Source organism: Callorhinus ursinus, unplaced genomic scaffold (genome assembly GCF_003265705.2).
Source record: "Callorhinus ursinus isolate GAN/ISIS: 27379988/994484 unplaced genomic scaffold, GSC_fseal_2.0 scaffold28, whole genome shotgun sequence".
In the NCBI taxonomy this organism is placed as follows: Eukaryota; Metazoa; Chordata; class Mammalia; order Carnivora; family Otariidae; genus Callorhinus; species Callorhinus ursinus.
Genome location: NW_027397090.1, coordinates 15,303,339 through 15,315,713, shown reverse-complemented (window position 1 = coordinate 15,315,713; position 12,375 = coordinate 15,303,339). Strand labels below are relative to the sequence as shown.

The following is a 12,375-nucleotide window of genomic DNA, read 5'->3' as shown; positions in this document are numbered from 1 at the left end:
CACCCAGGAGCCCCTCACAACTGAATTCTTAATTAAATCTTTCTTCCCTACATTTTAAAATATGATTGCTGGAACTCTTTCAAGCAGGTTTTTTAAAACATTTTATCCAATTTTTTTAGTTGTCTTGCACAGAAAGGTCGATTCAAATTCGTGTGGGTTTTAATTGATAATGAGAGTATCAACTAAAATATTTAGAGGTCACTGGATACATTTAAGAAAATAGCACAACAGTTTTATTTTTAAATTCAAATTTCACACAGTGCACTAGTACCTATATCTTCTGCACTATTTAAACTTACAATGAAAAATTTTAAAAGTCAACTTAAATTCCAAGAGTATGTGATCGTTTTTCAAAGATATTTTAGGAGCTACATTAACAAAGGTTTGAAGGCTACTGAACTTTTTTTTTTTAAGGTTTTATTTATTTATTTGAGAGAGAAAGAATGAGGCAGAGAGAGAGAGAGCATGAGAGGGGGGAAGGTCAGAGGGAGAAGCAGGCTCCCCTCTGAGTAGGGAGCCTGATGCGGGACTCGATCCCGGGGCTCCATGATCATGACCTGAGCTGAAGGCAGTTGCTTAACCAACGGAGCCACTCAGGCGCCCCGGCTACTGAACTTTTTAAAAAGCATATGAAACAGCAAAGCCACACAGTTAATTAATGCACTTTATTTCCCAGGACATAGAGAACATTCACACATATATACACAGACACACCCCAATCATTTGGAATCTAAGAATAAGTCTCCCAAAGTCCTAGAGAATAATCACACATTCCATGTTCTCTAACTATACTTCAACTAAATCAGAAATGAATACTGTAAAAAAAATTTTAACCCTATATATTTAAAAACATACCCCTCAAAAAAACCAAAGTATATTTATTCTAGTAATGTTTTCATTCTTCTCCACTGTAGACAAAAATGACATCAACTTGACACACTGAAAACAAAGATTTAAAATTTTTATTATCACAACTGTTTACTCATAGATATGTACTAATTTCAGTAAGTTACATATAAAAGTAACAACTTTTAAACTGTATCCTTGCATTCATTCTTGTATTTACACACACTTCTAAATATCTCACAGGTCATAGGAGAAATTATGAGAAACTAAAGAGCGTTTATAATGATGATTAATAATATCTATTAAAAATTACGGAATAGGGGCACCTGGGTGGCTCACTACGTTAAGTGGTCAACTCTTGGTTTCAGTTCAAGTTGTGATCTCATGGGTTGTGAGACTGAGCCCTGTGTTGGGCTCTGTGCTCAGCGTGGAGTCGGTCTGAAGCTGCTCTCCCTCTGCCCCTCCCCCCACACTCTCTAAAATCAATAAATCTTTAAAAAATACAAATAAAAGTAAAATTATGGAATATAACTAAACTGATACTTAAGAGGGAAAAATGAAGCTTTAATCTGATTATATCAGAAAAATAACAGAATGATCTAAGTTATTTAACTCAATACATTAAAAAACAGTAATCTCTAAGCTGAAAGAATGTGACAGCATAGAAGTTAACAGAATAAAGATTCGATAAAGAGAATCAACAAAATAAAAGCTGATTATTTGCAAGGACCAACAAAATAAACAAGCTTTTGTCAAATCTGATCAAGAAAAAAAACAGATAAACACGAATGATTTTTAAAAGTATAATTATAGGTTATGAAGACAAAAAGAGAATAAACAATGCCAATGAATTTGAAAATGTAGACAATTTTAAAAACATATACAACTTTAAAAAATGGATTCAAGAACAAAAAACTTCAAAAGAACTATAATATATCCACTTAAAAAAATAATGAAGAAGAGGGCGCCTGGGTGGCTCAGTTGGTTAAGCGACTGCCTTCGGCTCAGGTCATGATCCTGGAGTCCCGGGATCGAGTCCCATGTCGGGATCCCTGCTCTGCAGGGAGTCTGCTTCTCCCTCTGACCCTCTTCCCTCTCGTGCTCTCTATCTCTCATTCTCTCTCTCAAATAAATAAATAAAATCTTTAAAAAAAAAAAAATAATGAAGAAGAAAGGAAGAGGGGGGAAAGAGAAAGAAATAACAAGAAGAAAGGAAAAACCACAATTAGACCTGGACGAAATTTATATGTGAGTTCAACCAAACATGAAAGACAATTCTAATCTTCGGTATACTATTATAGAAAAAAAAAAGAGAGAAAAGGGATATTGACATAATTTGGGAATTTAGTTTGACCATGACACCAAAACCAGCCAGACATCATAAACAAACAGATAGAAAAAATCCTCAACATTTTAATTAACAGCAAACCAAATCCCATAATGTTTCTTTAAAGGAAATTAAGACAAAGTTCATTTATCTTACAACAGCAGAGATGGCTAAATTGGAAAAATTAATGTAATTCATCACAACAATGAATCAGAGGAAAATCTGAAAATGGCAAAATAATACATTTGAAAAGTTGTCCAGTGACTACACTGATATGTATTATATTCTTCTATACAAAGTATCACTTTAAATATTTTATAATAAAAAATCAGGATTAAAAATGCAAAATAAAAATGAAAATGGCAAAAAATAGATGTAAGTTACTTACAGTAGAGCAAATACATGAGTAATAATAATTAATAAACATGTGAAAGGATGGTAATACCTAGCACTGAAGAAAATACAAATTAAAATTATGTGATATCACTTTATACCATTCAGCTAGCAAAATTAAGAGGGATAACATCTAGGGCTGATTAGATGATGGTGAAAAGGGATGATGTTACATAATTGCTAGAAATGTCAACCTTTCAACCCAGCAATGTACTCCTAAAAGTACAATGCAGTAGTAAGAAAATATAAATTCAAGAGTAGAAAAATCGAAAAATATATGGTAGTACAATCCATGGAGCAGAATATTAGGAAACTCAATAAAAAAAATTAGTGTAAAAGTGTGTGGCTTGAATAGATCTTTCACAATGTATGTTTTCATGATAAAGGCAAGAAGCATAAAATATGATTCCATTTTATAAAATAATCTCAAAACCCTCATGACTGTGTATATAGGAAGGAGGGGGATTATGTTTCCATATATGTTTATATGATCATGGAAAAAACCATAGAAGGATACACAAGAGATTATTGCCCCAGTTATTAGGATGGGACAAAGAGAAAAGGAAGATTAAGAGTAGAGTAGAGAAAAACCATCTTTTTAAAAAAGAATTCATTAAATAAAAACAGTTAAGTCCTCATGTCAAAAAAAGGGGGGGAAAGGAAAAAAAGAAATTAAAAAAGATACTAATCAATACCAAGATTAGAGTTCATCATGTAAATCACCTTGAAACTATAGAGAATGATGGCTTGTCTTTCTCGGAATTTTAAAATAACCATGAGAGGAAATAATGCCATTCAATAACTGGAGAAATAGTTATTTTATCTGAATACTATTTTGATCTAGGCTAATTATGCACTAAAAAATATTTTGAACTTGAAAATCTGAATAACATCATCCCATCAGTCAAGTAGTTAGCATGGTAATCTCACGTCCCAGTGCCTTGCACATATTACTTGTTTTATCTATCTACCACCTCTCCTCTCCGCACGAAATGCTTCACACAGCCAGTGTTCTAGGTATATAAGAGACAGAGTAGGAGATGAACATGCCCAGGAAAGGGCCATAATAGACTTGATATGAAATTATCTTGAGAAGAGAAAATACTGGGAAGAGAATCTTAACAAAAGAGTAGCATTTAGTTTAAATGTAATCATGCAAACAAAATTGTATATGGAACCATTATTCTTAGCACATGATAACAGGGATTTTTTTTAAAAGACGACAATGGTCATGATTTTCAAACAACAGCATAATCATACAAAGCGGGAAAAGTGAATTCATATCGATGAATCACCAGGATTTTTTTAAATGACGAATAACAATTTCTTCAAATTGGACTGCATACCTTAATTATAGGTATCAAAATAGGAAAATGGATGTATCTATATAAATTGGCACAAAAGGGTCAGAAAAAAGGGGATACACACCAAAAGAAAAATGGTTAAGTCAGCCCTGCAAACAAATAACAAAAGAAAGTGTTTAGTCACATTGATATCTTATTCCAAAATGGCAATTATATATTAATACTTATTTCATTTTTCTTAGTTCATGTTCATTGGGTTGTCCTAGAAAGGATGAAAAAGCAATGACACTGTATTTGAGATATACATTATATTGAAAAAATAGGACCACACAGAAAACTCAGTCATTTTTAACTCTTTCTTTCCCTATACACCAAGTCCAAATTATACGTATTTTTATTTATTAAAAGCACTTAGTTCCATAGCATTCTAGAGCAAGAATGGTCATCATTCCACTAATATTAACAGAGTCCCTATTCCATAATAAGCACAAGAGGGGTACAGGAAATATAAAAATAAAAATAGTGCTCAACTTAAGGAACTCACGTTGTAGCAGATGACTCAGAGACGCCACTGGGGAACTACAATTCAAAAGGGTAAGTGCAATGATAGTTAAAGACCATAAGAAAACAATGAAGTACAGGGGAGAGATGAAAAAGATTCTCTGCTTGACCAAATTTTAGCAAGGCTCCTCTGAATCCTCATACATTGCTCATACATGTTTTTCCATGTAGAATCAAGTTTTAGCAAGAATCCTAAGTCCATTTAGCAAGAGTTCCCCACCTTTGCTATCTAATCAAACTCCTCACCCCTATTATCTACCAGATGATAACTGATGACCTTGGCCTGCCTATGGCAAGAATCATATTAGGCTGGTTGACTCAGAATCTCCCCAGACTTGATGTCTACTCTTAGTAACTTTCCATTCACCAGTGCCCCGGCAGATCTTTCTCCTTGGCTATAAAACCTCACCTGTTCAGGCTGTATTCAGTCAAGCTCACTTCTATACCAGAATATCTTTCCTATTACAATGGTTTATTAATTAAAATACATTTTCATCACTTTAACTTCTATTCAGCTCTGGTTTTAACAGAGGTAAAAACATTTATCAAGAGAGTCAAATGAAGTAAAGACTTCAATGAAGGCTTCTGAAAAGGTAATGCATAAACTGAAAGCACGTGAGGATTTAGTTATTCAATGTAAATGCAGTTACATAAAGTGTATATAAACAGAGGATCAGCCGTAAATGCTCCTGCAGCTAAAACAGCTAAACAGAAAAGAAAAGAGAGGTGTTCTATAGCTGAGCGCTGCAGACAGGACAAGCATATCACCTGCCGGACCAACATAGGTTTGGTTTGCCGACTGCTCCAGCATAATCAACAGCGTATCTTTTCATCTCAAAAGTATCCCAGTTTAAACAGTGATAATCTATATAGCATTAGCTTAAACTCTGATATGAGTTAAGTCTGAGCTCAGCCATTTACTAGCTAGGTAAACTTGTGGTAGTTAATCTAAGCTTATACTTCATCATCTAAAGAATAAGGACAGAAAACGGAGTTCACAGGATAGCTGGAAGGATAAAAATGCCATAATATGAATAAAGTACTTAGCAAAGTACATGGCACATAACATGGGTCCCACTGTAAAGATCCCAAGAGTAAATCCTAACCGGGCTTTATAAACTATATAAATAAACAGTTTCTTTGTTCTCCCTAACTGAATGAGCTAGAATGAACTATACCAGTACTTTTCCCAAAATTTAATGTTCATCATTATAACAACCTGGAGACTGTCTTTCGGCTTCCATGGTTTTTGTTGAAAAGCTTGAAAAGCATGATTTTGTTAAAAAGAAAGTTTCTTATTCACTGATCCTGGGATGGGGCCTGAGATACTGCATTTCTAACAACCTCCTTAGCGATACTGATACTACTAAACATGGACCAACAGAGGGATTTAACAGCACACAATATACTATAGAAAACAGAATCAGTCGACACAAAAACAAGTCAATAAAAGTACCCAAATTGAAGGACAAAAAAATACAGAACGGAAATAACTGAAGACAGTATAAAAGGCATTTAAGACCTGTCAAATTGACCTAATTTACATGTCCCTGAATGGCCAAGAATTTTCCAAAGCTAAACAGATACTGACCTACAAATTCAGCAAGATCAGAGAGCCCGAAGCAAAATAGACAGAGAAAACAACATATAGGTACACGACAGTCAAACTCCTGAAGATGAAGAACAGAAAAAAAAACCTTAAAAGTAACCAGAGCACAGAAACATATTACCTTCAAAGGAGAAATAAAAGACTAATAGGCAGCTTTTCAACAAAAACCATGGAAGCCAAAAGACAATGAATGAATATGACATACTAAGAACACTGAATGAAAGTGGGGGGGGGGAAGCCAACCAAGAATTCTAGACCCTGTGACAGTACCTTTCAAAAAAGAAAGCAAAAAGAAAAGACATTCTCAGATAAATAAGAGCTGAAGAAGGTATTTGTCATCAGCAGATCTGAGATACAGAAAAACTAAAAGGAGTTCTTTAGGCTGAAGGAAAATGGTGACAGGTAGAAGCATGGGAGTATCAGAAATAAAGAACAAAGGAAAGGGTAAATACAAAAGAATGACTATTAAAGCAACAATAATGTAAGTGCCCTGTGGGGTTTATGATGTCTGCAGAAATAAAATATATGATAACAATGGTACCAAAAGTGAAGAGAAGTAAATGGATTTAAACTGCTCTCAAGTTCTTGAATTGTTTACAAAATTATTAACATACGAGCTTAAGACTGTAATAAGCCAAAAACGTACATTGTGATATCTAGGGTAATCCTAAAATAACAGTACAAAAACTTTAACACAAAATCTAATAAAAGAGATTTAAAAAAAAAAATACAACAATCTTGAAAAAGAACAAGAAAAGTTGGAAAACTCACACTTTCGGATTATAAAACTTACTACAAAGCTGTAACGATGCAGAGAGTATGGTATTGGCATTAAGACATATAGACACCAGAATTGAAAATCCAGAAACAAACCCACTCATTTATGGCCAAATAATACTTTGAAAGGGTTCTGAGACTACTGAGCAGGAAAATCATAGCCTTTTCATCAAATGGTGCTGGGATTTGTATGTAGATATTCATTTGTTACTGGCTTTTTACACTTCCTATAATATTTACAAGGTTCATCCATGTTGTATCATGTATTTGATACTATTTAGCTGAATATATTTCAGCCATAAAAGAATAATGTTCTAATACATGGTACAACATAGATGAACCCTATAAATACTATACAAAGTGGGAGAAGTCAGTAACACATAGATATTCACATGCAAAAAAATGACATTGCACCTCCACTTCAAACCAGCTGCAAAAATGAACTCAAAGTGAAGCAAAACTACAACTATAAAACTCCTAGAAGAAACTACAGGGGCAATTCTTAATGAACTAGGATTTGGTAATGGATTCTTAGATATGACACAAAAACAACAAGCAACAACAACAAAATAAATAAAAAGGTTTCATTAGAATGAAAAATCTTTGCTTCAAAGAACACCACCAGAGCCAGACAATGAAAAGACAAAACACAAAATGGGAGAAAAGACTTCCAAATCATATATTTGATAAGGGATCTGTATCTAGAAAATATAACTATTAACAACCCCATAACAAACAAAAAAAAACTATTTAAAAAGTGGACAAAGGATATGAATAGACATTTGTCCAAAGAAGATCCACAAATTGCCAATAAGCAATGAAAGATACTCAAAAGAATTGGTAATCTGGAAAAAAATAATCAAAACTATAATAAGATACCATTTTATACCCATTAGAATGGATATAAGTTTTAAAGGTCCTATAACAAGTGTTATTAGGGATGTGGAGTAATCAGAACACTGACACACTACTGGTATGGATATAAAATGGTGCAGCCACTTTGGAAAACAGTCTGGTAGGTCCTCAAATGTTAAACATAAGAGTTACCATTTGACCCACAATTCCACTCCTGGGTATACACACAGAAATGAAATCATCTGTCCGCACTGTACACAACATTGTACACAATGTTCACAGGAACATTATTCATGATAGACAAAGACTAAAACAGCCAAAATGTCCAGTAAATGATCAATGGTTAAATAATATGTGGCATTATCTATAGAGAAGCATATTATTCAGCCATAAAATAATGAAGTACTGACAGATGGTACAATATGGATGAACTTCACAAAAATTGTATGAGTAGAATACTCGGGAGTTTCTCTTCAGACCACATGAATCTTTCACCTTTTCTAAAGATTTCCATGGCAGGGGGCTATTATATATGAGTATAAGAAGCTAGTAACAACAGGCCACATATTATATGACCCCATCTATATGAAATATCTAGACAAACAAATGTATTGAGACAATATAGACTGGGGGATGCCTGAGGCTGGAGAGGGATGAACGGGTTTGAGAGTGATAGCACAGAGTTTCTTTTGGGATGAAAAAGTGTTCTAAAATTGACTGGTGATACTAAAAACCACTGAAATATACACTTTTTAAAAGTATGAAATGTATGATATGTGAATCATTTATCAATAAAGCTTTTTCAAAAAAACACAATGAGATACCACTTCACACCCACTAGTATGTCATTCATCAAAAAGACCAGTAATAACAAGTGTTGATCAGGATGCAGAAAAATTGGGACCTTCACACACTGCTGGTGGAAATGTAAAATGATGTAGGTGCCCGGAAAATATTCCAGCAGTTCCTCAAAAGGTTAAGGACAAAGTTACAATATGACTCAGGAATTCAACTCCTTGTCACAAAAAAACACATATGGCATGATTCCACTTACATGAAATGTTCCAAATAAACAAATTCTTAGAGATATAAGCAGACTTGTTGTTGAGGGAGCTGGGAAAGAAATGGAAAATGATTTCTGATGGGTTAAGAGGTTCCTTTCTGGGGATACTAAAAACTGACAGGACAGCTGCATGGTTCTGTGAATATACTAGAAATACTGGATTATTTAACGAAAGGTAGAAGAAAAAAGAGAAGGAGGAAAAGATCTCAAAAGCAGCTAAGTAAACCACCAATTACCTAACCACGCGCCAGAACAAAGTCCATCGCTATTTAAAGAATACAACAAAATCCAGCAGGCAACAATGTAAATTGCAAATTTACATTACAATATCCAGCATCCAATCAAAAATTGTAGGCATTTGAAAAAGCAGGAAAATATGACCTATAACCAGAAGAAACATCAATCAGTAGGATACCCAGAAATGACAGAAATGGTAGAATTACCAATGAACAAAGTTAAATCAGGTACTGTAATATATTCTATCTAGTAAAGAAGGTAGAGCAAAACATGAACATGATGAGGCAATGGAAACTATTAAAAAGCAATCCAAATAAAACTTCTAGAGTAAAAACTGCAGAAAAAAGATAAGGAGACATGAAGACATAGCAATACAAACCTACCATTTTGCCCCTGCTACCCCCAAATTCACATCCTTTTCATATTCAAAATATATTCACTACATCCCAGCAGCCCCCAAAGTCTTAACTCATTCCAGCATCAACTCAAAAGTCTGAAGTTCGAAGACTCATCTGAATATCAACTAAATCATATTTGGGTGGGACCCAAGGTACCATTCATCCTGAAGCAAACTGCACTCCAGCTGTGAATCTGTGAAATCGAACAATTTAAATGCTCCCAAAATACGACAGGACAGGCATAAGATCTCCAAAAGGGAGCAGAAAAAAAGGAGTGACAGGTCCCAAACAAGTCTTAAACCCAACAGGGCAAATTCCATTAGACCTAAGGCTTAAGAATAATCCTCTTTGACATGACAATCTGTTCTCTTGCCTACAGGACACACTGGGACAAGGTTTCTGTCTTTGTAGCTTTACCAGAGATTGGCGCCAAGGCTCCCGGCTGCCCGGCTCCACCCTTTGAAATGTAGGTGGAGGCAGGCAGCCATGCTCCCTGGGCCTGTGCACTCTCCCCTGTTGGAAACAACACACTCCATCAAAGTTTGCTGCCTGAACCCTGTGGCGGGCAGCAGCTGCACCAGGGACTTCCAGAGCTGCACCTGGGCAACTAAGGAGCTCGGCGCCTGCAGAGCCCTCAGTGTGAGGCAGCACCAGGTAGCAAAGAGGTCTCCAAGCTCTGGCAGCTCTCCCTTTGACAGCACACTGGCATATGAGCATTTTAAAAAATAAAAAAATAATAGGTTATTCATGTACATTGTATTAGAGTAGCGTAATTGAAGTGATGATCTATTAACAAGGAGAAAATTGTTTTTTGGTTTCTTTGGTTTTTTTTTTTAAAGATTTTATTTATTTATTTGAGAGAAAATGAGAGATAGAGAGCACGAGAGGGAAGAGGGTCAGAGGGAGAAGCAGACTCCCTGCTGAGCAGGGAGCCCAATGCTGGACTCGATCCTGGGACTCCAGGATCATGACCTGAGCCAAAGGCAGTCGCTTAACCAACTGAGCCACCCAGGTGCCCCGAAAATTGTTTTTTTTTAAGATTTTTATTTATTTGTCAGAGAGAGAGAGCACAAGCAGGGGGAGCAGCAGAGACAGAGGGAGAAGCAGGCTTCCCGCCGAGCAGGGAGCCCGATGCAGGACTCGATCCCAGGACCCCAGGATCATGACTTGAAACGAAGGCAGACGCTTAACTGACTGAGCCACCCAGGTGCCCCAAGGAGAAAATATTTTTTTTTTATATATTTACCACAAGCTTTAGAAGCAGCAACACAAATTTCTTCTGCAACATACTCCCCAGTTGGAAACTTCAGATACTCTCCTTCGGCTTTCTCAAGAGAATGATAAAGATACACCTGTAGGAGTGGATCTATTTGCTTCACAGGATTCGCGTTTCCAGGAATATCACCATTCTGTTGTACAGGAGATATGGATGTTCCTTCCATTTCTGTCATTGTAAGGCAAGCCATTCCCAAGCAGAGTTTTATTCAGAACATTTGCCTGTTAAGAAAAACAACAGTAAGTTAACAAAAGAAAGTGATACCGATAAGGCATCCCTTATATATAAAGAAGGCGTCACTGAAAGCAGTGACTTTGTTAAATTCTTTAACTGAATAAATATTGTGTGCTACTATATACAAAGAACAGTGAGAGACACTGAGATTATAGCCTTCCTGTGGACAAGGACCACAAAGCTGAAGTTTATAAGTTAACTGAGGAAACATAATACAGATATGTAATATTAACAAAACAAACAAAATTAGTCACAGGCACCAGGAGAAGAGATCCCACTAAGGCAACATAAATTCTCAATAAATTAATTACTGTGACAATTGCTTGCTAGTATCTGGAGGGAATAAATAACATTTCAAACTGGGTTTAAACTGATGAGTCTTATTAGAGAGGTCACATTTAAAACTGATTCTGTACAACAGACTGGATTTATATGAATGAAAGACGAACAACATTCTAGGAGAGTAGAACTGTGCTGAGAAGTAGGAAGGTACGAGATCTCTAATTTATTGGGCTGAAGTACAGTATTTGAGAAATTATACCATTTAGGAAAGGATTTTAAAAAAATATATTTGTGGCAAATTGCAACTAAATACATTTTTCCTTCCCTCTTGATAGAGTCCCATTTTGTTGGGGAGAGCAACATACCCCCCTAAGAACTGTTCTTCCCCACAGATGGATACCACGTGAACCAGTTTCAACAAATGAGATATAAGTGGAGGTGGCTGGGTGGTACTTCCAGGAGCACTCCTTAAAAGGAAGCTGACTTGGCTTCCTTTCTGCATTTTTCTTTTCCCCCTTCACCTTCTTCCTACGTGCCTCTGAGCATAAATATAGGGTAGGGCAATCACTTTAAAACCATGAAGCGAGGTGCCTGGGTGGTTCAGTCAGTTAAGCGTCTGCCTTCGGCTGAGGTCATGATCGCAGGGTCCTGGGATCGAGCCCCAATTCAGGCTCCCTGCTGGGCAAGGAGCCTGCTTCTCCCTCTCCCTCTACCCACCCCCCACCACACCCCCCGCTTGTGATCTCTCTCTCTCTCTCTCTCTCTCTGTGTCAAATAAATAAATTAAAACAAAAAACAAACAAACAAAAAAAAAAACCCATGAAGCAACCAGGAAGGAAATGCCAAGAGAATAAAACACCTAGCAAACTTGGGCGCCTGGGTGGCTCAGTCGTTAAGCGTCTGCCTTCAGCTCAGGTCATGATCCCAGGATCCTGGGATCAGGCCCCGCATGGGGCTCCCTACTCCTCGGGAAGCCTGCTTCCCCCTCCTGCTCCCCCTGCTTGTGTTCCCTCTCTCACTGTGTTTCTCTCTGTCAAATAAATAAATAAAATCTTAAAAAAAAAAAAAAAACACCTAGCAAACTTAAGCATCCAAATCAATGTCAAGAATCACCTATCTGGGGAGCGGAGCAAGATGGCGGAGGAGTAGGAGACCTAGATTTCGTCTGGTCTCAGGAATTCAGCTGAATAGGGATCAAACCATTCTGAACACC

At 36.3% G+C, this 12,375-nt stretch overlaps 1 protein-coding gene across 4 annotated transcripts in view; it reads right to left on the bottom strand.

Moving 5' to 3' along the window:
• The window catches only part of JAK2 (Janus kinase 2), a 151,088-nt gene that overhangs the window by 73,782 nt on the left and 64,931 nt on the right, over positions 1 to 12,375 (bottom strand). For all 4 annotated transcript variants that reach the window (XM_025891541.2, XM_025891540.2, XM_025891542.2 and 1 more), the window contains one exon: positions 10,617 to 10,867. In XM_025891541.2, coding sequence (XP_025747326.1) covers positions 10,617 to 10,836 — 220 coding nt within the window. In that variant the 5' untranslated portion in view covers positions 10,837 to 10,867. The remainder of the gene's footprint in view (positions 1 to 10,616; positions 10,868 to 12,375) is intronic.